We start from the raw sequence: 26,915 nt of genomic DNA on the forward strand, positions 1-26,915 counted from the left end.
GCGCGCCCCCCCCCCCCCCCCCCCCCGATTTTTTTGTTTGTAAACAAAGGGACTTGTGGATGAAGTAGTGATGGGTGGCTGTCTTGGTCACAGTGACCACGATGTAGTTGAGTTTCAAATCATTGGTGATAAGAGAAAAACCGCCAGCAAAACTTCAACCTTGGATATGGGGAGTGCAGACTTTGGGCTGCTGAAGGAGCTAGTTAGTGAAGTCCCCTGGGAATCTGCTTTTGAAGATATTGGGGTCCATGAATGCTGGTCACTTTTTAAGAGCCATCTCTTAAGAGTGCAGGAGCAGGCAATTCCAAAGTGTTGGAAGTCAAGCAAATGGGGCAGAAGGCTGGCTTGGCTAGGTGGAGAACTTCTAGACCTTAGGCAGAAAAGGGAGGTGTACAGACCTTGGAAGCAAGGACAGATGACATGGGAGGACTACAGAGATGCTGCTTGCCACTGTAGGGATAAAATTCATGTGACCAAAGCTCAATTAGAGTTCAAGCTGGCCAGCATGGTGAAGGACAACAAAAAGGGCTTTTTTAAATATGTTAATAGCAAAAGGAGAATCAGCAATAACATTGGTCCATTGCTTGACAAAGTCAGTCACCTCACAAATAGGGACTTAGACAAAGCGGAGACATTTAATGCCTTCTTCGCTTCTGTCTTCAACACTGATGATGGGCCCTGGAGCCCTGTGTTGGAAGACTGTGACTGGGGGGATGATAAACTCCCAGCTGACCCAAACTTCTTCAAGACTTGCTGCTCCAGCTGGATGTACATAAATCTGTGGGGCCCAATGGGATTCATCCCAGGGTACTGAAAAAGCTGACTGATGTCATTGTGGGACGTCTCTCCATTATTTTTTCAATGGTCTTGGGAGTCTGGAGAGGTCCCAGTTGACTGGAAGCTGGCAAATGTCCCAGTTTTCAGAAATGGTAAGAAGGAAGACCCTGGTAACTACAGGTCTGTCAGCCTCACTTCACTGCCTGGTGAAATTATGGAGAAGGTTATTCTGGGAGTTATTGAAAAACACTTGAGAGGCAATGCATTCATTGGTCACAGCCAGCAAGGGTTCAGAGGGGAAAGCCCTGCTTAACCAACTTAATTTCCTTTCATGACAAGGTCACCCATCTAGTTGAGAAGCCAGTAGATGGGGTGGTTTGGGATTTTAGCAAAGATTTTACACTGTCTCTCCCAGTATCCTTCTAGATGAACTGTCCAGCACACAGCTAGACAAGTCCATAACATATCGGGTGGGCAGCTGGCTGATGGGTCAGACTCAGAGGGTTATAGTAAATGGAGTTACATCAGGCAGTTGGCCGGTCACCAGTGGCATTCCCCAAGGCTCAATTTTGGGGCCAGCGCTCTTTAAAGTTTTAAAAATGATCTGGATGCAGGAATCAAATGCACATTAAGTTTGCCCACGATAGTAAATTAGGAGAAGCTGTGGACTCCCTTGAGGGTAGAAAGGCTTTACAGAGAGATCTGGATAGACTAGAGAGCTGGGCAATCACCAACCATGTGAAATTTAACAAGAGCAAGTGCTGAATTCTGCACCTGGGGTGGGGTAACCCTGGTTATAAGTACAAATTGGGGGACGAGAGGCTAGAGAGCAGCCCCACAGAAAGAGGTCTGGGGGTTCAGGTTGATGGCAAGTTGAGTATGAGTCAACAGTGTGCCCTGGCAGCCAAAAGGGCTAACCCTGTCCTGGGCTGCAGCATAGCTAGCTGATCAAGGGAGGCAATTGTCCCACTCTACTCTGTACTGGTGTGGCCCCCCTCAAGTACTGTGTGCAGTTTTGGGCACCTCAGTATAAGGACATCAGACTATTAGAGTGTGTGCAGAGGAGGGCGACCAAGATGGTGAAACATCTCAAGGGCAAGATTTAGGAGGAGTGGCTGAGGTCACTTGGTTTGTTCAACTTGGAGAAAGCAAGCTGAGGGGTGACCTCATCGCAGCCTACAACTTCCTCAAAGGAGGCAGCGGCAGGGGAGGTGCTTATCTCTTCTCTCTGGTGACGAACGATAGGACACGAGGAAATGAAATGAAGCTGTGTCAGGGGAAGTTCAGACTGGACATTAGGAAAAGGCTCTTCACCATGAGGGTGGTTGGTCATTGGAACAGGCTCCCCAGGGAAGTGGTCACAGCACCAAGCCCGTCAGAGTTCAAGGAGCATCTGGATGACACTCTTAGTCCTATGGTTTCGTTTTAGGTAGTCCTGCGAGGAGTAGGGAGTTGGACTTGATGATCCTTATGGGTCCCTTCCAATGTGAGATATTCTATGTTTCTATGAAATGGAGAGGTCTGTTTTTCAGAATCGTATCTCTCCTAATACTACATGTTTGCCTTTTTTGGATTAGATGATCTATGAACTATGTGTTTGTGTATTTTTACAGATTACAAAAGGTCTTGGGTTTGGATTCTCTGGATGAAGTGTTAGACCCAAAACTTGTGAATTCAAAGCACATAGTCCAAAATGCATACAATGTCAATAAGCAAGGCATTGTTACTTTGGAAGACAAATCAAGTGAGTATTTTAGAAGTTTTCATTTAAATTTTTTATATTGTAGCTTACTAGTATTAAAAAAAGTATTAGTTCTAATCTATACTAACATGTAGCATCTTTATACTTGTATGACCACATCTATATTAGAGTTTTTACAAAGTATGCCATTGTTGTCCTCTGACATCTCAATAGTAAGAAGCAGTATTTATTCCATATTTACTCCTTAAACATATTCTTGCTTTAGCAGGGTTGAAAGGTGAAGGTGAAAAATCAGCAACTTTTCATTTATAAAGACAGCAATATCATTCACTTCAAGCTGGCTTTGTCAGCCCTCAACTGCCTGAACTGGAATGTTTACATGAAGGAAATGTGTATTAACACTTGGGAAAGAATCAAAATGTACACTAAGAGATGCTTAAAATTTCTCAGTTTTGAGTTTTCAGTCAATGTGTTTTGAAACTAGTACCAAGTTTAAACTGCTTTGCACATCAGGGAGAAACTGAAGCATCTTTGCTGCTGTGATATATCACTTACAATATTATTGCCACCATATTTTCCACAAGTTTTGTAGAGAAGTGAAATATGAGATTGGAACCTGGTTTGGTTTGTGAATGAAACCTCCTCCAGAGCATACACATGTTCATTTTAAAGGCAATTGGAGCACCTCAAGATATTAACTTCCTCCTTGCAGTGATGACAACTGAATGTCTGAGTGCTTTTCATCATCTTCAGTGCAAAGTAAACACTTCACTGTAATGCACTAGTGAAGGTGTAGCTTGAACTAGTTTGGCTGATTTTTTCAGGGCAGGTTAGGGATTTGCCATATGATCTATTTTGCTGATTGAGTTGGAGGAGCAGTGGGCATAACTGGTTGATATTGAGTACTGGGGGTACTGAAGTATAGATGTAATTCAAGCTAGATCCTACATTAAGGTATAGCCTGCCTTTGGAATCAGTCGATCTACTATATAGGAGGAACTTCTTAAAGAATTTTCAGCTTTGCTTTTATCTTAGAGTTTAACATTTTTCTCAGTTTTTTTCTCCTTTTAATTTCTGTTTCTCCCCTATGCAGAGGAACTACCTCACTGGATATTATCAGCAATGAAATGTCTAGCAAATTGTAAGTAAATTCAGGAGGGAAAAATAAAAACCCAAACCACCTCACCCCTGTAAAAATCAATTGAACTGACTGTGTCTTTACTGCTTTATCAAATCCTTTTTATATTCACAGTCAGTATTTTTTCTGATCATTGCCTTAAACAAAGTTGGAAAAGATCAACCAGTATATATTCTCCTGCCAGTGCAGCTTATTTCAATGAAGTATATAAACGTTTAACTCTTCTATTCCTATTTTTCCTCTACTATGTGCTTTCACTAAACCTATTGGAAATAGATCAATTCAATAGATCAATACAATTTCACTTATATTCTGAAGAATGAGTCCAAGTTTTAGGTGTGGGGTCTTTTTCTACTTGATGTTGCATTCTTATTGGCTGGAATAGAAAATAGTGATCTGGTTGGTGTCTGCAAATTAATTTTCTCTCTCTTTTTTTTTTTTTTTTTTTTCTCCTAATCTTCTTTGTAGGGCCCAGCTATTCAGATTTGAAGCAGCCTACATACTCGGGATTTGAAAGAGATGTCTTCAAAACCATAGTGGACTACTTTGGCCAGATGAAAGAACCTCTTCTCACATTTCATTTTTTTGATGTTTTTGTTAGTGTTTTAGGTAAGTAGTTTGGGATGTAATGAAAAAAATTATTCTTTTGAATTAACTTCCCAGAGTTAGTTTACCATACTGAAATAGTATCACAGCTCATTTCTTTAGGACCTGTCCTGTCCAGTCTACATAAAGAACAGTTTAATATTTAAATTTATTTCATATCACAAGGTGGTTTTATTCTTGTGTCTTTTTAATCACATTAGTTCAAAAGTCTTCCATTGCTTGCTTTAAAGGCCTTTGTTCATTGCTCAGCACTGCTACGCCTAACAGATGGATTTTGACAGATTTTTCATTTTTTTACAAATGCCTAAGAGTGTTAAAAACTCACATAAGCTTTTAGAAATTGCTTGACTGAAGTCTAGATTAAAAGGGGTTAGGGCCGTAAGGACTGTTTTTAACCCTGGCAATATGGCATCTGAAGGAAATTGAAATCCTTCATTGCTTAAACTTAGAATACACATTAACTACTCTAGTGCTTTAAAGAAACAATAATTTCAGTTATTAACTATAACTTTGTAAGGGTTCACACTATATTAAATTCACCTATCCTGTAGCTATAAATGGCCCATTGAAAGACAGTAAATGTGAAAATATTTGGTTACATTTTATAGTTACATTTCAGAAAAGAACAATGGAGTTGAAAAGTAAGTATGCTTTGTAGTATGCCACTTTTCTGAGTGTCTTTAAGTGGGAACAGCATTGCTTTTAATAAACTATTGAGATGAAAAAGGAATTCAGAATAACACTTTTATTTCTGGAATTTAGTGTTTTCATGCTTTGCTAGTTGACAGTCCTTCTTCAAACTGCATACAGTTCCTTTTGTGACTTATTTTTCTTAGTACACAGGTATTCTTGATAATAACATCTTTAAAAATTCTTCCTCTCCTTTCATACTCTCTTTCTATTTGTTTTTCCATTGCATTTCACATCTTTTGGGTTTTAGGAGTTTTATTTCACAGTATTTCACAGATGTAAAAATGAAAAGAAAGAATTCATGCCAATGTTTATGTGGAAATGAAAGGAAACTGCAGTTTTTCAAAAAGTCAAAAAATCATTTTGTGGTCTCATTCACAAAAAACTGAGGTGTTAATATGGAATCCTTTCTTACTAACAAAAATAGATTTATACAAAAAAATCGTGGGAATACAGGCTTTCAAGAACTACTTAGTTTGTTTTCCATCTTCATACTTATACAATTTACTTTAAAGTATTGGCTGTATATGTTTGAAAATGTCACATTTCTCTAGAAGTCTTGCCTAAACAGCCTCCTCTGGATACCTAACACAGGTATTTGAATGGCTAAAAAGCTGCATTTGGCCTTAGTGAGATGATTTGGGATACCTGAGTTAGTCATTCTCACTGAGGGGGGATGGGGTTGGGCCAGATGATCCCTCGGTGTCTTTTCCACTTTTTTAGAATTCAAGACTATGCTCCCTATTTAGCCAGTGGAGGGAGTTCAAGACAACAATTCAGCATACCTGTGGCGAAGCCTAACCTTCCTTTTTATACTCCAAACTACTTGCAACCAGTAGTAAGAAAATAAACAAGTAAATATAAGGCAGAGATGCCTAATCTGTGTTTTCAGTAGCAAGGTTTTCTCTAACCACTCAGGCTCTCTTCTGAGATTTGATCTGTGATACTTGGGGTTGGGAGGAGAGAGGGAGGAGGAAGGCATTTGGGGGCGAGGGGGCTCAACTGATAGAGAAATGGGAAAGTTTTGGGCTCTGGTCAATATGTAACTAAGTCTTAACAATGAGGCTAATGTACAGACCATTATGAAGCTGTAGGTAAACGCAGATGATAATGCGCACCACAGAACACTTATTTCATAGTAAGTGTCAATGCTAGTACTGAATGCTGCCTGTGAAGCAGTAATTGCTTAGCAAGTTGTGCATTTACAAAATACAGAAAAGCAGATCCATGTCTGCAGTTGCATTTCTGTGGGTTTTTTTTTTTTTTTTTCCAGTGGAATATGTCTTGCTAAATTGACAATAATTCTCAATCTTAAGACATTTATAAACCAAGGTTTCAGTCATTGAGTCTTTGACTTTTTATATTGCTAACCTCAGGCAATTACAAGCTTTCCACAGTTGATTTAGGATGTCTTTCTTCCTTCAGTGGATAAGCTTTCTGTTTAGTGGAAAACTTCAGGAAACAGCAAAGAAAGTGTTATCAGATTAAATTTTTAGTCATTTGAGGCAGCCATGATGAGATTTGTACGTGTCTAAAAGCTCCACCTTAAAACCTGAGAAATATTTGCAAAAATCATAGGTGACTTGTGTAACCGTGTCAAGATGCCTCACTTGCTTCTGTTTTTGAATAAAGTCTACAGCACTTCTCTTCCAGGAGGTTGGCTGAAATTAGTTTTCAGAATAACTGAGAAAATAGGACTATGGTGTCAGAGATCATCAGATATTTTACTAACTTGGTAAGATTAAACTTGCTCTTTGCACAGGTTATAATGATTCTTTATGTACAAATCTATGAAGGTTAATTATTATTCCTCAGGGCCTCTTCTGAACATATGCACTGGTGTGCTTGCCAAATCTTCCTTTGAAATTAGAAAAAGCTTTACTTTGAAAATGAAATTAACTACAGTGCTTTACTACTCTTTTCTTAGAATACTGCCTGTTTTGGCTGCCCTACTAACTACTGCACACATCTGTTCTTTTTGTAATAACAAACAGCTTCCACTTTTTACACAGTGTGGAATTGCCTGGCATGGTGGATGAGGGGACAGCAGTGCATGCTGTTTGTGTTGACTGTGGTAAAGCTTTCAACACTGTCTCCCATCACATCCTTACAGGTGAACAGAGGAAGCACAGGCTAGATAAGTGGGCAGTGAGGTAGACCAGAAATCGGCTGAATTGCTGGACTCAGAGGGTTGTGATCAGTGGCACAAAGTCCAGTTTAGGCTCAATCTGTAGGGAGTACCCCAGGGCTGATAACGGGGCCAGTAGTGGTTAACACTTCATTAATGACCTGGATGGTGGGACACTGTCCTAAACAAGGACAGAGTGCCCTAAACAAGCATGTAGATAATACAAAATGAGAAAGAGTGGTTAATGCAGCAGAGGGTTGTAGGGCCATGCAGAGGAACCTTGACAGGCTGGAGAAATGGGCAAACAAGAATCTCATAATGTTCAACAAAGGCAAATGCTAAGTCCTCTCTTGGGGAGGAATAACACCATGCACCAGTGTATGCTGCGGGTGACTGACTTCAAAGCAGCTTTACTGAGGAGGACTTGGCAGTCCTGGTGGGCACTAATGTGACCATGAGCCAGCAGTGTGTCCTTGTGGCAAAGAAGACCAGCAGCATCCTTAGCTGCATTAAGACCATTGCCAGCAGGTTGAGGGACATCTTTCCTCAGCACTAGTCAGTGAGTCCAGTGGAGGACCACAAAAATTATTAAGGGCTTGGAGCATCTGTCATATGTGGGGAGGTTGAAAACAGGGACTGTTTAGCCTGGAGAGAAGGCTCAGGGAGGATCTCATGTGTATATAAGACTGATGTGTGAGGACTAAAGAAGAAAGCGCCAGACTTCTGTCAGTGATATCCAATAACAGGACAAGAGGCAATGGGCATGAACAGAAATACAGGAAACTTCATTTATACATAGGAAAATAGCTTTTTTTAGTTGGAAGGTGATCAAACACTGGAAGAGGTTGTCCAGAGAAGCTGTGGGATCTCCATCTTTGAAGATATTAAAAACCTGACTGGACATAGTCCTGAGCATCTTGCTGTAGATGGCCCTGCTTTGAGCAGGGGAAGAGGTCTAGACAATCTCCAGAGATCCCTTCCAACCTCTATAATCCTATGGAAAAAAAAGGAGTATATTTCTTTGTTGTCTTCCTTGTTCCTTTTTTAAGATAAATTATTGTTAGACTTCAGCCATGCAGATATTTTGCTCCTGACTTCTGTTTTGTTCTGATACTAGTGCTATTTAGGCAGATGTGTAGTAGATGCTTCCTTCATTGAACCTTAGAAACCCAAAAGAGGACGACGTTTTGGTGGTGAGACCTCTTTATAGGTATCTAAACTACTACCAGATTCTACTGTACCTGTCCAGTCTTCAAATATCTCTGCCATGCTCACATTCTGTGTTTTCTCAAGAGTTTGTAAGTACAATTAGTCATAGATTTAACTTCTAGAGGTGTGAGGGATATGCCAATATTGTCATAGATGCATAAACATAAGTTTTGTTTAGAGTCTCTGATTGTTGCCCCAGACTTAACTTTTTTATGTGGTTGCTACATCTGTGCATACATCTTAGTTGTGTTTAGAGCTGAGGGTTATAAAAGAGCAAAGGATGAACCAAAACATTGTAGTTTTTCATGTCTACTAATATCTAGAGTTGTTGTTATGGTTATTGTTATCTCCCAATGCATCATAAGGAAGTCTTTTAAATACTTAAACACAGTGCCAGTTCTAGGGATATCTTCCTAGACTCTTTGGGGAGTGCAGTTCTAAGGCAGTCTTGAATGAGTAGGAAAGGAATTTGGGGAGACAGATTTAGAAATGTTATGTTAAATGTTATGGAAATATATAACTGAGAAATGTTTCCCAATCTCCTGATCTTGTATAAACCAGGTCTGCTGCAAAAACACAGCAAGGCTGTAGAAGCTCTTCAGATATCTTGTCTCCTGCTGCCGCCAGAAAATCGGAAAAAACTGCAGCTGTTGGTGAGGATGATGGTGAGAATTAGTTTTAACAATGATTTGCCGCCTCTTTCTGAATCAGTGAGGACCAGAAACTTGGTACGTATCATGTAAGGCAAAAGTTCTGGACAAGGGTTTTGGAGTAGCACAGATACAAGTTTCTTATTGGAGAGGGTATGCAAAATACAGTTTGCTTGTTTGAAGAACAGTTTGTCTATTATAGCTATGTGGAAAGATACTCTGAATTTGAATAAATTAGGATTTCTTGATAAGTTGTGAGCAAATGAAGAATTTGCTTAGAATTTGGAGGTTTCCTTATCTTTCAAAGTTAAATCACCACTGATTTCACTATTGAGTAGAAAAAAAAAATACAGTAGGTGAGGACTCGTGTTCTTTATCACTGCAGACAGTGTGAAAGAAGCAGACTGCCTGTTTCAGTCATACTTAGAAATATGTAGCTGAATGTTTTGATTTACCTGTTTTCAGCCATTTTAAAAAAAATTCTTACCAGTTTATTTCAGTACTAATTTTTTTCATCACTCAACTACAGAAATCTCTGAAAGTAATTTTAACCAGATTTTGACAAAGCCCTAGTTTTTGCTAATGCTCTATCTGTAGGACTACTTGTAGAGTTATCATTGATGTTTGCAATAGCAAGTTATTACAAAGTTATTAGGCATAACTTAGCAATTCTGACTGACTATAAACATGTATTTCTTTTTGTTAATTTTCAAGTCTTTTGCAAGAAGGGCAACAGAAAACTCAGCTGTAGAGCCAATCCATAAATATCCTATAGTATCATGCATAAACCTAAATTTGTTCCACAGCAATTAAGTTTTTAATGAACTATGAATAGTATTTGATTAAAGTAATTAAATTTTTGACTGCTAAGGTTATAATTTAATTAACTGTAAATGGTCTTTGATTAAAATAATTGTTATGATGTAAATGTTATTTTTGGAAGTGAATAATTTACAGTCCAAGTATTTTGTGTTAAGTTTTAATTCAGCAGTGTAGTCTATGGTACCTGACAGAAAACCTTGATTGCCTTCTGTGCTTTTAATGTTACAAGTGACTGGTGCACAGACAGGAAACTCTTATAACTGAATGCTCGATTATGAGACTACATAAAGTGAGCTGGACCACAGTTTGGTTTGATGATTTCGAAATAATGGTATTCAGTTTTCCTTCTGGTGCTTAACTTCCAATAAATTCCTGTGTTATTTTTAAAATCTCTGAAATATTTGTGCCCTGTAACTGGAAAAGCTATGTGAAGTTTCTATTTGACAAAGTCTTGAGAATATAATGTAATTCAGCCATTCTAAGTCTAAAGTCAGGGTTAGATTATGTATATGAGGCAAGAGCCATCTTCAGTCCACTCAGATAATGTCACTGTACACAGTACCCTTTTTACCCTTTTTTTCTTTTTTTTTTTTTTTAATTGATGTGTTGGAAGTACGGTAAGTATTGCGCTGTTAAAATCTTTTTTCTAGAAGATCACTTTTTAAACACAGTCTGATTCCCCACTCCCCAAACAGAAAAATATATAATATTGATTTCTTTTTTCTCAGATGGTTCAGGCATTTTCCCGTTGTATTCTCTGCTCAAAGGATGAAATGGACTTGGATGAACTGCTTGCTGCTAAACTAGTATCTTTTCTCATGGACAATTATCAAGAGATCTTAAGTGTTCCTTCTGCCTTAAAATCTTCTATAGAGGAACACGTTGTACATCTCCAGAGAGTCCAAGTAGGTATCTAGTGAAAAAAGCCTCTTATGTCTCTGTGCTTCTAGATCAAATTTATCCTTTCTTCTCTGAAGTTTGGTGGTTCTTAAAGACTTTGTTCTGTCTCTGCTAGCTTATGAAGAGCTAATTAATTTTGACTGCTGATACTCAACCATAACTGTGTATCTAACTTAAACTAAGCAGATCTTGAATGGTTTAGAGATAAGAACTCTAAAATATGTTTTTCTGTTAGTCAGCACTATCTTCCCCATGGAATGGGCAAACTATGTTTGTGATAGTGAGGAAAACTGTGAATGGTTAAAAAGTGTTTCCTTTAATGCTCTGCTTTTCTTTCAGAGATATCCTTACTTGCTCAGCTTTTTCATAACTCTTTTTCTGTTTCCTGATACCATATTCTGTTTTGTTCAAAGCTGCTTTTTAGTTCTTCCTTCTTTAATTTCTACTGAAAAAGTAACTTTAAAATTTATTCCAAGAGTTAAACAGGCTTCCTTTGTGTCATGTTTTTTGACTTACTAGAACTCAATCAATTAGTGCAGGAGATAGGACGTGCAATTAGGGTCTTTAATCCATATCTTCTCTACTTAATGACTTCAGATGGCCAATTTGATTAAGTCAGTTTTTGCAAATTTATTGCAGAAAAAATAGCTGCTTTTTTTACTCTTTTTTTCAGATAAAATATGCTGGAGCTGATACTGATGCAACTTTTCCTCCTCCATCATTTTGTCACCAAATCAGTACAGATGAATTTGAGTACCAAAGGGCAACTGGCTCTCAAGAACCACTGGCAGCTTTATTGGAAGAAATTGCAATGAATAAAGAAATATCTGTGAAAGATAAGAAGAAGCAGCTCAAGCAAGTAAATAAAAATTCTTCCACAGTCTTTAATTTTAACTTAAAAAGTTTTATCAAGTCTTAGACCTATAGTCCTCTAGAGAAATACTGAGATTTAAAACAGTAGGTAGTCTTGGGGATTTCAAACTTTTTAATCATTTGGAATAGGGGTACTGTGATGAATCAAGCCATATTAGAAAATATAGCCTAATTTTCTATATAGTGGTATAGAAAGTCCATTTGAGAAATAATCACTTTCCTGTTCCAGAGGTGGAGGTTGCACTTTAATATTTTTTTTTTAATATTACAAGTTTGAGTGAATTCTTCATTTAAATTGATGTATTTTTCTAGTTTCAGAAATCTTACCCTGAAGTGTATAGAGTACGATTTCCTACCCCCGAAACTGAAGCGGTGCTATTTCCAGAAAAAAATAAACAGAAACCACCAATACTGATGTGGGCCTTAAAAAAGCCTTTTCAACCATTTCACAGAACCAGAAGCTTTCGGATGTAAATGGTTTGAAATGTATCAACGAACTGAGTCAGAGAATATTATCAATGGATCTTATGCAAAAGGAACCTGAGTAGAATGTATTTACCCAAAAAACTACTGGAGATACTGCTGAGATGGTAGAAAAGGTCAGAAGAAGAAGAAAGTATTGAGGTGGTAGAAATGTAAGCCATTATCAGTATTTCTGTAAATCATTATTTTTTAAATGTCTGTTACTTAAAAAAACCAACAAACCCAACAACAACAAAAAAACCACACCAAAACCCCCCAACAACAAACTCAAGCTGATTAATCTACATGGGTGATAAACTACACTTGCTGTAGTTTGATTTGACCATCATTTCAAGGTCTAAATATATTTATGTGTAATGTATTGTTGGTAACTAGTCTACAGGTTTTTTTTTCTCCCTGAAAATAAGTCTCTTTCATAAACTAGGCTGTGTTTGTTCACATAGAGCTTGAGGATTTAATTTGCTGTACGTGCTTGAATAAGTATGAAACACTGGATTTTGTTTTTGCTGTTGTACAATTTAGTGTTCTTGATACGTAAGATTTATTTTGGAAAACTGTAAAAACTCATTCTTAATTTCCAATTCATATGATGCATTACAGTTTGAATCAACTTCTGTTGAAATTCCATTGACCTCTGTAGTGCTGACCCATTCTTTTAAGCAAGCTGGTCTTTTAAGTGTTTTCCCATATGCTTTTACTAAACTTTGCCATACAAAACTCTATGCTTGACAATAGAACATAATTTATCAGAAAAATCTGAAGCCTTGCATTTCCTCTGGAAATGGAATTCAAATATTGAAGTGACATTGAAGCACACATACCTTTAATGATTTCATTTGTTTTGCATTGTGAAATACTGTACCTGTAACTTGACTGTGCATATAACATACTTGATTCTGACAGCACTTTTGAGCTATTAAAGCATTACCATTTTCCCCTGTTTACTTAGAGTGGTGATTTCATGTTATCCATTAGAGGTTTAAAGAGCAGCATTTCATACCTTATTGAATGTCAGAGCAGTCTATGCAGGAGAGAAGACAGCTGACATCTCAAAAAATCTCTACCTGACATTTTAGTAAGCAACATGGTGACTATCCTCTAATGCAACATTGACAGTATTTTCACTTTGCTAACCTCCTAACCAGTCAATAAGCTTTAAGTCATACATTACAAGGTTGTGGGTTTAATAGATTGCAATATTTCCTGGGCAGTGTGCTTTTGAACAGCACGTGTTTCCATGATCTGTTTTCACACATCGGTTATACTTGGACTTCATCTCAGTAATTTTTTTTTAAGCAAAATTGATACAAAAGGGTACACTTTTCAAATAATAAGGAAATATTAAAATTAATATTAGAAGTAGTCTAAGGCCACTTCTTATCTTTTGTACTAGCTCTTCAAGGGTGAGATAACCTTTTAGATGTGTCATAGTGTTCTGTGTATGCTTACATGCAGTCAAACTTTGACTATGACTAGACTACTCATATATAATAATTTGGTTGCAGCACTAATCCATGAAGTATATTAATGAGTAAGGCTAGTTGGAAAACAAGTCTTGCATAAAGGTGGAAAACCACCTTAACTCATATCTGACATTAGTTCCTAAATAGTAGAGTAGAAGCGAATCTATTTGCCATTAGAAATAATCTCACTGTCTGCCAATAAGCCTTCTACTGTCATGTTGAGGTTTTTTTCCCCATTGTTATTTTGTAAAAATTTGTAGCCTTTCTGAGCCTATTTTAAGCAGTAATTAGAGTTTACTTATTAGTTTCGATGAGGAGAAGTTGAAGATTTGTCATATATTTCTATGGATCAGTTGTACTTTTCTTTCAAAGAATTATTTCCTTGACTGTGGTAAAGACAAACCAAGCAAGTCCATTTGCTCACAATTTACAAGCCTGAGAAAAATATGACCACAAAATGTCCTCTAAAAGGGACTGTAGGGAGGGAACTTCATTTGAGATCATAATCTCACAGACTGACTTTTAACTTACCGTATTTTGGGAGACACTTAGGAAAGCTTATCTCAATAATAAAAGATATGTGACTATGGCCACTGCTTACAGCTCTTCCTTGTCATAGCTGAACCAACTGCAAATATGCAAGACAAATATGGTATAAACACAAAAGTAAGTTTACCTCTTCCTTTCAGGATGGAGGTTAGAAAGTGAAAGCTTGAAAGCTAGTTCAGAGAGCACTGTGGGCTTGATGAAATGTCTTAGAAAAAACACAGGTTCTGTATCCCTAAACTATAGTCAACAAAACTTAAGTTTTGATACTTTCTCAGGAATTCAACCTTTACTTCTGTGTTAAAGCCCTGCAGTGTCTTGATGTTGCCAAGACTGAATAACATGGGCCCTCTTGGGTTTATTTCCCTTGAACTGTGAGGACCATAAGCCAAACATTCTTTTTCTTAACCTAGTGACTATTTTCTGAAGAGGCTTACTAAATGGAGTACTAGCTGACCTTTTAAAGTACGTCAGGAGGAAGACTCAATAAAGGTGGAAGATGTTTCAGCTGCTTTTTCAGTCTACTTAGACCAACATTTGTACCCTAAGAGGAGCATCTGAAATATACACCTGTAAGCTCGTATGTAAGTAGGAGTTATTTCTTGCTAAATTTGGACAATGCTGTTTAACATCTTGTCCTGGTTTCAGCTGGGATAGAGTTAATTGTCTTCCTAGTAGCTGGTACGGTGCTGTGTTTTGAGCTTAGTATGAGAAGAATGTTGATAACACTGATGTTTTCAGTTGTTGCTAAGTAGTGTTTAGACTAAAGTCAAGGATTTTTCAGCTTTTCATGCCCAACCAACGAGAAAGCTGGAGGGGCACAAGAAGCTGGCACAGGACACAGCCAGGGCAGCTGACCCCAAAGTGGCCAGTGGGGTATTCCATACCATGTGACGTCACATCTAATATATGAACTAGGGGGAGTGGGGGTGGGGGATCGCCGCTTGGGGACTAGCTGGGTGTCGATCGGCGGGTGGTGAGCAATTGCACTGCGCATGATTTGTACATTCCTATCCTTTTATTATTGCTGTTGTCATTTTATTAGTGTTATCTTTATCATTATCGGTTTCTTCTTTTCTGTTCTATTAAACTGTTCTTATCTCAACCCACGAGTTTCACTTCTTTTACCAATTTTCTCCCCCATCCCACTGGGTGGGGGGGGAGTGAGTGGCTGCGTGGTGCTTAGTTGCTGGCTGGGGTTAAACCACGACACTCCTCAGTACTGAAACTTCTAGTGTAATGCCATTAGCGGTCATGGTACTGTTAAGCTTTTTGGACAAGATCTTTGAATAGGAATTTCTATTGCGTGGGTGTTTTTGTTTGGTTTTGTGGTGGGTTTTGTTGTTTGGTTCGTGTTTTGGGTTTTTTTTAGTTTTTTTTTTTTTCCCCTCTTTGCTAAGTTCTTTGCTCCAAGCAGAGCAATGCCTTTTCCCTCACCTGCTACCCCACTTGGAGCATAACCTCTCTCCTGACCTATTGGTTCCTAGTGACACATCTGTGACAGCTTTGCTCCAGCATTTCCTGGAAGAAGGAAGAATAGTATTTATCTTCCTTTCTTGGGAAGGGAGCCGAGTCTTTGCTTAACATTGCTCTTGCTGATTGTTGCATTGCTTTCTTTCCTTACGCAAACACAGCTTGCTCCAGCTCCTAAATTAACAATCAGTCATCTCGAAAGCCTTTTGGTTCACATGTGTCTACTTCTGCACTAGTTCTCTGACGTTCTTTGAGTAATAGCTTCTATTGTTAGTTGCTAACACATAAAAATTATTTAATTGCTCATATTTTGTATGAAGTCTGTTTAACTCACCAAATTTACCAGGATTGCGGTATCAGCTGTTTACACCTATGACTACGGAGAAAGATTGGCGATTAAAGTTATTTTCTGAAACTCTGTTCAGATGTTACTTTCTATTAGAGGAAGCTTAGGCAAAATCTGGGTGATCTCATCTTCTCATTCTACTAAGTGGAAACAAGAACTAAAGTGAAGAAGGTAGTATGTTAACATACCACACTTTTTAAGTTATTGCTGTGATATGCCAGAGCTTTTTTCCCTTCTTTTCTAAAAAGTTGTTTTACATTGTAAGAGAGTCTCTTTCTTTCACAGAGACTGTGCTAACTCAAATGACTTGCTTTATTTCTTAGTCACAATTTTTTAAGTCTCCTACTGCCTCGGAGCTTATGATTCTAGTTATTGTAGCTCTAGGTAAGCTCATACTTCTTAGATTTTAAATCCACAAACCCATAGATAACATTCTGTAGGTATATAAGTGCACCTGAATTAATTTTATTAATTTGGAACAGCTGGTGTACTTTATACCAGCTGTAATGCATTAATGTTACTATTTTCATCAATTCATTAGACTTGAAGCAGAAGTGTGAGGTGACAAGCTTTTCAGGAAAACAAAGCCTGTAAAGTGGGATTAGAATTTACACAAGTTTTTAGCTCTGTTTTCAAGTGTCTGCTGTATGGTATTTGTTTATCAACATCTATTCCTCTCTTAGATGCCAGTTCTGTTGCTGTTGGGTTTTTTTTCCAGAAACCTAGATTATAGAATAGTTATGCATCCAGGACACTATTTCTCTCCTTTCTATATGAATCATGTTTGAGAAATGAGTGTTGCATTCTATTGTCTGTAAAAGGAGTTGACAAATTTACTAAGTATAAATATAGAAAATTAGGTGAAGTAAGTCCCCTTCATGAGTTTCTGTTTTGGTGCCTAACTCCCATTTAATTTTACCAAGATAATTAAATAGGATAGAGGAGATGCTGAAATCTGTGTTTAAAAAGAAGGAAGCTGATACATGTTTGTGAAGTCCTTTCTAAACGTAATTGAAAGAGGCAGGCTATTTAAACAGTATTGGTTAGGGGCAGTAATTTTCAATTTTATTGCTTTTTTGGGACTTAAGGTGTCTGAAGCTGCCTGAAAAGATCTCTTGCTTGTCCTAGCAAAAGCAGAAAAATACCAGAACAGTGCTAAATACACCGTTATTCAAGAGGATAATTGATAATAATCTAAATGGCCAATAGCAAATGAGTCTGGCAAACCTGGGCAAAACAGTGGAAAAACTGAGACAGAATTTTAGTGGGGAAAAAGTGCAGTAATAGAGCTAAAGCTTAGTCAATGCGTTGTTTTAATTCTTTGTAGAGAGTATACTCTCTTGCATGGCAAACTTGCTTTTCTTAGTGATGGGGATTACAAGTCTATTTTTTAATGTGTGTCAGTTTTTCACTGCTGAAAAATTTTCAGTGAAGGTGGGATATTTGTGTAGCAGATTTAGGTAAACTGACAATAGACTTAGCTCTTATTTGGTTTTTAGGCGTTCCTTGGAAGTACTGATGGAGCCATGGATATGACTGAAAACTGTGGGTACAATAGGCTTTTTATGCTATTTCATTTAGTAGCATCTGATAAAATTATTCCTGGATAATGTTAGTGTTTAAGTGATTAAGAACTGCGTAAATGTAGGTACAGGGGAATCATGATGGAGATACTCTTTATGAGTTTTTGCAGGAAATTAGTACTAGATTTTCCTATCAGCCAGTGCTTTCCTTGAGGGCATGAAAAAAATATAAAAATCACTGTTAGCATCATTAGCTAATCTCATTAGTGTTTTCAGACTGTTTAGTAATAATAGAGGCATTAATATGGAACAGCGCAGGTTGAAAATGAATTCAAATGTGGTCACTTCAAAGTTATATGTCTGAGAACAAGATATGTAGGTCATGTAAAAAAGGAAAAAAAAGAGGAGGAAAGACAGGTTTCTCTCACAGTGAAGAAGGTTTCCTGACATTATGCTGAGGCAAAGGGCTAATGTGGTTCTTGAAGGTCTAAATTGGAGGTTGTTACGTAAAATCAGCTGACTCATGCCGTGTGACCTCTAGAATCAGTACTGACTGACTGACAGTGAAACATCGCAGGTTTTGCAGCTTTTATAAAACTGTAGATGATGCAAGGTGAGTGTTTGGAATTATTTCCTTAAACTGAGAGCTTGCATTACTTCAGTCTTTCCCATTTATGAGAAGCAAGAACAGGATGTCACTTGATTATCTTGTGGCATACATTCACATAAAAAAGTACTTATATTGGTAAGCAGCAAAGAGTTGAGTTGAGAAGGGAGTAATACTTAGTGGATGGAAGATGGAAAGGAATATGTGTTTTTTTACGTGAGGGTACTGAATGACGGGAATGTGATGAATTTCAACTTTTCCTGGTGTCTTCAGAGGAAGATCTCTCTGGTGGATTTTTACTGAAACCAAAGTCATTGAGCTCTGGGCAGGGTGAGCAGAGGGGAAGAGTAATGACTCATCATGTGTGGAAGACTGGACAAAATCTCAGAGCTCCTCTGTCTTTACATGCTATGTATTTTCACATGTGAGTCACACATCTGTTCAAATTCATTAGCTTCAGTCAGTGACTTGATAGGCAGGAGCTGATGTGAAACATTTGATTTTCATTCCTCTGTTGATTTTTGAGGCAACTAAAGAAAATAGCATTTGTTACTTTTGTTCTTCAGCCAAACTCCAGTGAATATAGGCAAAGAGGGGTCACCTTTTGAGTTGCCAGGGCACAGCTGCTTCTGGGAGTAATGAAAATCAGCTCTGCTCTGCCCAGCACTCTGGTCAGGGAGGGTGAGGTATGTCTCTGGTGTGCTGCAGTTGCTTTGCCTGGGATTGAGAGAGAGCATAAGACACATAGAAGTGTGATCTGGTGGCTGGTATGAATTACAGTAATACAGTTGTTGCTGATTTATCATCTAAGCAGGTATTTTAAAATGTGTGTCTTGGTCTTGTTTTTTTTTTAACCTGGGATTATGTGGTGCTGAACTGATCATATCTAGGAAAGACAACTCTTGAACATCTGAAGCAGCCTGAAGTATCTCTTGTCTTAGCACTAACTTCAGGCTGTCTATAGCTACTTCTTCCTGTGAACTTTTTACACTTTCTCTATAATTGTGTTTTGAAATCACTGCAAGGTTCTCTGAAACTTAAGCAGTGACTGAGAGAGAAGCTGCTGGCAATAATTCGTGAGCGTGCCTGCTGAAGAAGGGATGGACTGACCTTGGCACTTCTAAACAGACTCTAAAGGTGAATAAAAGGCACAGTGTAATATATTTACATGTTTGCAAATCTTTCTTTTGTTTCCTTGTTTAACCCGAGTGCTTATTCATGTGAGGATCTGGCCTTGTGCATGACTAAGATTTGCTATGTAATTTCAAAGCTTATATGCAGTGCTAGCTTTTAAATTTAATTCATAAAAAGCAGTAGTTCTGAGTCCTGGAGCTAAGTTTGTATTCAGATTCTGGTGAGAGAATGAGTAGTGGGACCATTAGTTTCTTGTTTGTTATAATGACTTGCAGTGTATTCACTTTCTTGTTTCAAGAGACAGTGTGAAGAATAATATGTCCTTTTGATGTTGAAATCTATGCAAAATATTTTGGGATCCTATGAAAAATTCCTTCTTTTATCCTCCTTGATAATTATTTAATGTTTTGTGTATCACTCTAGATGCTTGGTAATTTATGACCCAGCAGAGGTCAGCCTTGTGACATTTTTCAGAACATATGCTCAAAGAAAAGGACTAGAGACAAAGTTCTTATTATAAAAGCCTTTAGAATTTTGCTATACAAAATACATTCCTGTAAATAAGAGTTGGTGTGATATTACTGTTCTGTAGCTAGGTGTGTGGCTTGCATATCTCAGTGTAACTTCTCTTTGTATAATGGGAATGTTTATTGGTTTGTAAAATTGTTACAAATAGTTTTAAATGTTAGCCTCGTTGGTATACTAACATACCTACTTACTGATTTGATTAGATAAGAGTATTTTATTTCCAGAGTTGGTTCTGTAGTTCAGTGAAACAATATCAAGAAGGAACACATGGAACTGATGTTTGAATGCTACATGCTTCAGGTTCACAATGATGTCTTGAAGTAGTGTGTCTGTATAACATTAGTGACTGGGGCAGGGGAAGAAAAAGTGGGAAGGGGTGGGGGGGAGGATAGGCAAGTATTTTGTCGCTTCTTTCTAAGAGTCTATGAAAGTAAAAGGTGTCCTCACCTTTCCATAAAAGCATTTTTTTCCTTTGTGATGCTTAAAAGAATGACAATTGGAGAGTGGAGGGAAATCAATATTCGCCCCCTACATTAGCTCAGCAATACAAATTATTTGTTCACAATGTAAAATGCTATTCCTGTGTTTTATTGCAATGCTAGAATGATCAGTGGTAGTTTGATGCTAATAAGGGTCTAATTGTATACAAAGTTGATGATTCAGATTATAATCCTCATCAAGAATAGCAGCAGTCCTGTCTTAAATTAGCTGACTACCTGGTTTATAAATTCAGTTTCAATTGGCAAACTCAACAGTGGCTGATGTAATTGCTCTGCTCTGCTTGAACACAATCTTCTGTGTACCCTGAGCTAGCTTCAAAGTAGTTTTATCCAGTTAGACAGGAGAACTGAATATGCAACAACAGTATTGTCAAGGCTGCAGCTGAGTCTTCTGCAATAGAACGTGCTTAAGTGACTTGAACATGACATTGGGAACTGGGAAAACATGTTGCCTTTTTCAGCCAGTTTGTTTTCTGAACTTCACAGAGATGTTTTACTCCTTTATTGTTACTGCATTTTTTATATACTCTGAAGTTGTTTTTCAGACATTAAAAACACAGTGTGATGAGAACAATATTCTGAAGTTTTGGAGTAGCTAATAAAAACATGTTCTGTGTCTTTCGCAGCAGCAAGGCTGCAAGTAAAAATTAGCCTCAGGAATAGAGCCTGTGCTTTCTAATGCTTGCTTTTCTTTTAAAACCCTCTTCTGTTTTTCTCCTGTTTTAATTTACCTTCAAGGAGGCAATATCAGCTTGAAGCAACAGCAGCTACTATGTTTATCTTTTGTAAAAGATGGTTACAAACCACCCAAAAACCTGCCAGACAGAGCATTATCTTACAGAAATGTTCTCCAATTAGAGACAGAAGATAAGAATTTGGTTAAAATTGAAGCCTTTCCTGAGATGGAAGCCTTTATTAGCGTGCTGTAACATGTTCTTTTTTGAATATGTTATTGAGGACTCTCTAATGTTTATTATTGGCTGGAGAATAGGAAAGCCAAGGTATTAAGACAAAGAACCCTACTTAATGTTAATCAGCAACAGTGTATGTTGTTCCTGTTCCTGTTTGCTCACTCTAATGAAATGAAAATAGCGTTGAATTCTTTGGGCATCTTGTGGACTTAATAGTATATGCTTATGTAATTAGGCCCTAACCTAATGGGCATGCAAAAGAAAAGATACTGTGAATTAATGTTGCATGAGTAACTATCATTTAATGGTGCTTCCTAGCCCTTGAGTCCTGGACTCTGCTGTCTTAACAGCCTCTCATTGAAAAGCGTGTTTTGTCCTCAGCACGATGGCTTTTGCCAGCACTTTTGTTGTTATATAGAAACCTCAGATTTGTGAGCAACTCTTCAATCTAATAAGCCTTCCTTTAACAGAGACAAAAGTAGGTACAAAGACAGGTGCTCTGAATTGAATCAGCTTGGGCCCAGGTGTACTGAAACTAATTAACCCAACTGAACTTAGACTAAGCAGAAAATCACTGAGACATTTGCACTGTGTTCCCCACCACACCTCCTTTTGAGAAGGCAGTGCAGAAATGCCTGGTCTGATTTTGACAGAGAAGCCTGCTTCTCAAGGTGTCACATCGAGTATGTAAGCCTCAGCAAGTAACCTCTTCAGACTTTAGACATCTGCATCCAAAAAGGGTGCATAAACTTACCTCAGACAAGTAATTCAGGTGAATGGAAATACAGAGCACTGCTTCTGGGATGCTGTCTACAAAGTTTGTCCTAAACCTTCAAAAGTTCTAGATGCTTTTACCCAGTGTGTGTTACTCCTGAATTTCTACACATCTTAATTAAACAGGAACAACAACAGCCCATTTCTGTCCTTTCAAACTGAGTGTGGTAGATTATAAGGCAGATAAACAACATGGCTATTAGAAAACAAGTTCTGGTAAAACTTACTTTCTTTTTTCCCAGTTTGGGGTAAGGAGAGGTATGATGGGTTGACCCTGGCTGGACACCAGGTGCCCACTAAAGCCCCTCTATCACTCCCCTCCTCAACTGGACAGGAGAGAGAAAAGACAATGAAAGGCTTGTAGGTGAGAGATCACTCATCAATTACCATCATAGGCAAAACAGACTCAACTTGGGGAAATTAATTTAATTTATTACCAATCAAATCAGAGTAGGATAATGAGAAATAAGACCAAACCTTAAAACACCTTCCCCCCACCCTTCCCTTCTTCCCAGGCTCAACTCCACTCCTGATTTTCTTTACCTTCTCCCCACCAGGAGTGCAGGGGGATGGGGTTATGGGGGTTGTGATCAGTTCATCACACATTGTCTCTGCTGCTCCTTCTTCCTCAGATGGAGGACTCCTCACTCTTCCCCTGCTCCATCATGGGGTCCCTCCCACAGGAGACAGTCCTCCACGAACTGCTCCAGAGTGGGTCCCTTCCATGGGCTGCAGTCCTTCAGGCACAGACTGCTCCAGTGTGGGTCCCCTGCGGGGTCACAAGTCCTGCCAGAAAACCTGCTCCAGCATGGGCTCCTCTCTCCACGGGTCCGCAGGTCCTGCCAGGACCCTGCTCCAGTGTGGGCTTCTCATGGGTTTGCAGCCTCCTTTGGGCATCCACCTGCTCTGGCATGGGGTCCTCCATGGGCTGCAGGTGGATATCTGCTCCACCATGGACCTCCATGGGCTGCAGGGGGACAGCCTGCCTCACCATGGTCTTCCCCAAGGGCTGCAGGGGAATCTCTGCTCTGGTGCCTGGAGCATCTCCTCCCCCTCCTTCTTCACTGGCCTGGGTGTCTCCAGGGTTGTTTCTCTCACATATTCTCACTCCTCTTTCCCAGCTGCGATTGCTGGTGCTCAGGCTTTTTCCCCCTTCTTAAATCTGTTATCCCAGAGATGCTACCACCATTGCTGATGAGCTCAGCCTTGGCCAGCAGTGGGTCCATCTTGGAGCCATCTGGCATTGGCTGTTGGACATGGGGGAAGCTTCTAGCAGCTTCTTACAGAAGCCACCCCTCTAGCCCCCTCCTACCAAAACCTTGCCACGCAAACCCAGTACAGGAGGCTTACATAACCTGAGAAAATACGAGAGTAATTGTGTAGATCTGCATAGAAAAGTTGCACCACATGCACCTAAGCAAGGAACACTACATATTCAGACAATTCAGATTTGGAGAAGAGAACGTTCTATGATGTGTAACTAATGCGCACTTTAAATTTTATAAAGGCTCTATTTTTTTTTAACAGACTAGGAATATGGAGTGGACTATACAAATCAGGTTTGACTTCCTGAAGCTACAGGATCAGCTGTGAAGCGTTTGTTTAGGCTCATCTGGGAAACACCTGTCTGAATTTCTTTAACTCAAGCTAGTCTTGTTACAGGACAGACTACTAAGAGGGTTTTTGTCCTTGCTTAGAGTGAAATAAGCTCAAATTTTCCTTTGTTGACTTCCTCTCATGACTTCGTTTTCAATAATAATGGGCATCGTTTTTCTGTATCCAGGTTCACCTACTACTCTGTGAAGATGTGCAGATTATCTGAGTGTGGAACAGTAATTTTTGTGTTTATCATAATAGTGCTGATTTTCTTACAGTTAGGAAAGAAAAAAGAGTGAGTCAAGGTTTGTGCTGGGCGTCCTGTTTTAGTGCCTGAGTTCCCAAATTATTCTGCATATTTGGTTGGCACTGTGTCTGAATATACTCAAAATATTTGCAAAATATTAACTGACATAAAATAACTAATGATTTATTCTAGACAACCTGTTTGCTCGTTTCACAGGTATCTAAAAGAATAAATAAATTTTTTGGTAGTTTTTTTGTTCCTATTGTGTCAGGAAATAGAATCAAAGAAAAAAAGAAACTTTTAGATTATTTCAATGCCAAATGTGTAAATAAAGAAAATAGACTTGGTTTATAATATCTGAAGAAATTTTCTTTCTAATCTAGAAAGTCTTATTTAATCAAATTCAAATTTATTCTCATTTTATTTTGGAAAAAACCCACAACATTGAAGAAAAGACCTTTGTTTAGACACTTGAATTCAGATTGGAATAAAATATTCTTAGAGGTAGTATCAGTTTTGTAATGTTGGCATAAAATATGATCTCCCCCCCCCCCCTTTAAATTCAGTTGGAACTCAACCTTGCACCGTCAGGACAAATTCACTACCAAATATTGCAATCTTCTTTGTACTTTTCACCCAATTTTGTCAATTTTTTAGGTTCTTGTTAATGAAGAAAACTATTGCCTGAAACCATGAAAATGAAATTTAAATTCAGAGGTGGAGTGATTGAGAAAGCTTGGCAGGCTTGTTATTCTTATTTAAGGTGGGAATAGTTATATGCAACTTCAACCACATAAAAATCTAAATCCCAAATGAATCCCTTTTTATTGCCATTTTCAGGGGACTACTTATCTCCTGCCTTCTGAGATGAATTGTTTTCAGAAAGTGTCTGTATTGCTCTGTTGATGTAACAAAAATGTAGATGAACGTTATCATCCCCCCCCCAAATGCCTTCATGTTTATAAAGCCTAATGTAGGCAAGACTGCAGCACTCTACAATATGCTAAATTTAATTTGATGTGGTAACATGGGTGATAATGGTGAAGAAACATAACTTTCAATGCAGCTTGCAAGCCTGTCGGGAGCCATGGAGATGTACTCAGGTTTCTGGCCTACTCAGAAGCCCTTGTTCTCATGATCTTCGCTAGGACGGTTATTAGTGCTAGCTTAAATCAAAGCTATGGCTGTCTCCTTATTGCAGGTATATGAAATATGTATTTGGAGAAAGGATTTTTGAGAGGCTATCTGACGAGAAATTTTTGAAGTACACATTAATCCAAATATAGGTTTACAGAGTATTGTTTTGTATACAATTTTGATGAGCTTGCTTGTGTATTTAAATTGCAAAAATGTTAGTAAAACTGAACTTTAAACATATTTTTAAAGAAAGGAATTGATAATCCTACATGACTTATGGGGTAAATGAAGAAAGATTCTGCCATCTCTTAGAGTGTTATGGTGAGTGATAACCTTAGAAATATACCTAGGGAAAATGAAAGGCTTGAAAAGAAATTTTGTATTCTGAAATTTTCTCTGATTCTCAGTATTTATCTATGAAAGAAGTGCTGTGACATAGATGCATAAAGAGGTTTTCTTCAGGATAGGGGAAAAACAAATTGACACAGGAATCACAATAAGAGGGATACCCGGCCATGAAATAACCAAAAGGAAGTAAAAAAAAAAAATTTAATAAATATTTATATAAAATCTCTAATTCTTTAAATAGGAGACATTAAGCAGTCAAGGAGGCAGGAGGGACATTGGCCTCAAAAGTTTTTGAATGATAAATCTAACATGCAGAGGAAAAAGTTCTTTTTTTCTTTTCTTCTTCTTCTTTTTTTTTTTTTTGAGCTTTTTTTTCCTGACAAACTGAAGGTCAAAGTAGAGACAGGGATAAATTATCCTGACAGGACAGTGACATGGTAAGAACTTTAATTTTCTTGCCCTGCATGGACAAAAAAATCGATAAGAAAATGAAAACTGTACAAATAATGGTTCACAGCATATAATTAAAATTTTGCACTGAAACTTTGGCTCATGGGGTGCTTTATTCACATCTAAGAGTAGCAAAGAGTAGTGTGATGCTGCTTGAGGCACTCTACCTAGTGTTTGCATAGGAGGAACATGTGTCTGATGTCATTGATTGCTAAACACAAAGAGCATGTGGACTTCTTTGTTTTTTTGCAATAGCTCTGGTGTGTTACTTGAGGAATTTTGGTGATACTTAAATTTTTATTTTTACTTAGAAAGTAAAGAAGAATATTGTCTGCTGCTATCCAGCCTGGACAAAGGAATTGCCCTAATGCTTGTGGGGGTGAGGTATCCTGATAATGATGCTGCAGCATGTCATGGGTATAGCAGGGAAGAGTGGCCACCGCTATTGGTACAGGTAGGTTGTCTCAATGACTGGATAGAAGTATGCTTAAGCAACACTACTGACACCATTCTAAAGGCTTATCACAGAGTAGAAGCTGTCTTGAGACAAGTGTTGAACAAATAAGGCTGAATGCTATCCACATGCTAAAGATCGATGAGAAAGACACAAACTGTAAATCATCCCACTTTATGAAAAGTGTTTTTGTTTTTTTTTTTTTTTAAAACGCTTACTCTCCAAGGTGTTTGAAATTTGTGGGAAAGGTTTTTCGATATATGTAACTACCTTTTCTCAGGGAAGAACAGCCACCATTAATACAAGCTTCTGCCAAAAAAATTTCTATGCCACTGAAAGCATTAAGTAAGATGATGTCTTCAGCTTCCCATATTTTTCCTCATTGCCCTAACATGGTTATCACTTTGTTGGAAATTGGCAAAATGTAGTATATGCAGAGACTCATCTTTTCTCACTATTTTTTCTGATGCTTATATGTCAAACACTTAGACATGCTCTGTTACCAGAGTAGGGACCAGGTTCTGTATATGACCTCTATAATTCTAGCTCCAGACTTGACTCTCATGAAGCCTGTTCTCCAAGTACGATGATGATTGCACTTGATTGCCTCCAAGAGTAGCAAGACCTTCTTAGTCTTATCTTGAAATGCTGCACAAGACCATTATGCAAGTTTTGCAGAATAAGTTAAATTGTTGAGGGTAATACAAAAAGAGTATGGGGCAAAACCAGCTGTGTGGTGAAAGGTGAGCCATGAGATTAGATATTGTTTGGACAAAATCAATGGAGTAATGTTATTAGAAAGAGGTGGAATCTTTTCTGGCTGTCAAGATGCCTGTTATAGCCCTCTGGGAATTGTCTGGCACTGTTTTAGTACTTAATATGGTTTCATACAGCTTTATA

General features: G+C 38.1%; 1 protein-coding gene across 2 annotated transcripts in view; it reads left to right on the forward strand.

Annotated features, from left to right (window-relative positions):
* Positions 1 to 12,180, forward strand: part of DEPDC1B (DEP domain containing 1B) — a 23,549-nt gene extending 11,369 nt beyond the window's left edge. Inside the window, exons 5-11 of one of the 2 annotated variants that reach the window (XM_010580551.1) lie at positions 2,391 to 2,521; positions 3,573 to 3,620; positions 4,086 to 4,226; positions 8,812 to 8,978; positions 10,451 to 10,627; positions 11,296 to 11,481; positions 11,808 to 12,180. In XM_010580551.1, the coding sequence (XP_010578853.1) occupies positions 2,391 to 2,521; positions 3,573 to 3,620; positions 4,086 to 4,226; positions 8,812 to 8,978; positions 10,451 to 10,627; positions 11,296 to 11,481; positions 11,808 to 11,969 (1,012 nt within the window). In that variant the 3' untranslated portion in view covers positions 11,970 to 12,180. The remainder of the gene's footprint in view (positions 1 to 2,390; positions 2,522 to 3,572; positions 3,621 to 4,085; positions 4,227 to 8,811; positions 8,979 to 10,450; positions 10,628 to 11,295; positions 11,482 to 11,807) is intronic. The other variant, XM_010580552.1, reaches the window with a different exon arrangement.
* Positions 12,181 to 26,915: the final 14,735 nt, after the last annotated feature.

The sequence above is a fragment of the Haliaeetus leucocephalus genome, unplaced genomic scaffold (assembly GCF_000737465.1).
Source record: "Haliaeetus leucocephalus isolate CR32 unplaced genomic scaffold, Haliaeetus_leucocephalus-4.0 Scaffold722, whole genome shotgun sequence".
In the NCBI taxonomy this organism is placed as follows: domain Eukaryota; kingdom Metazoa; phylum Chordata; class Aves; order Accipitriformes; family Accipitridae; genus Haliaeetus; species Haliaeetus leucocephalus.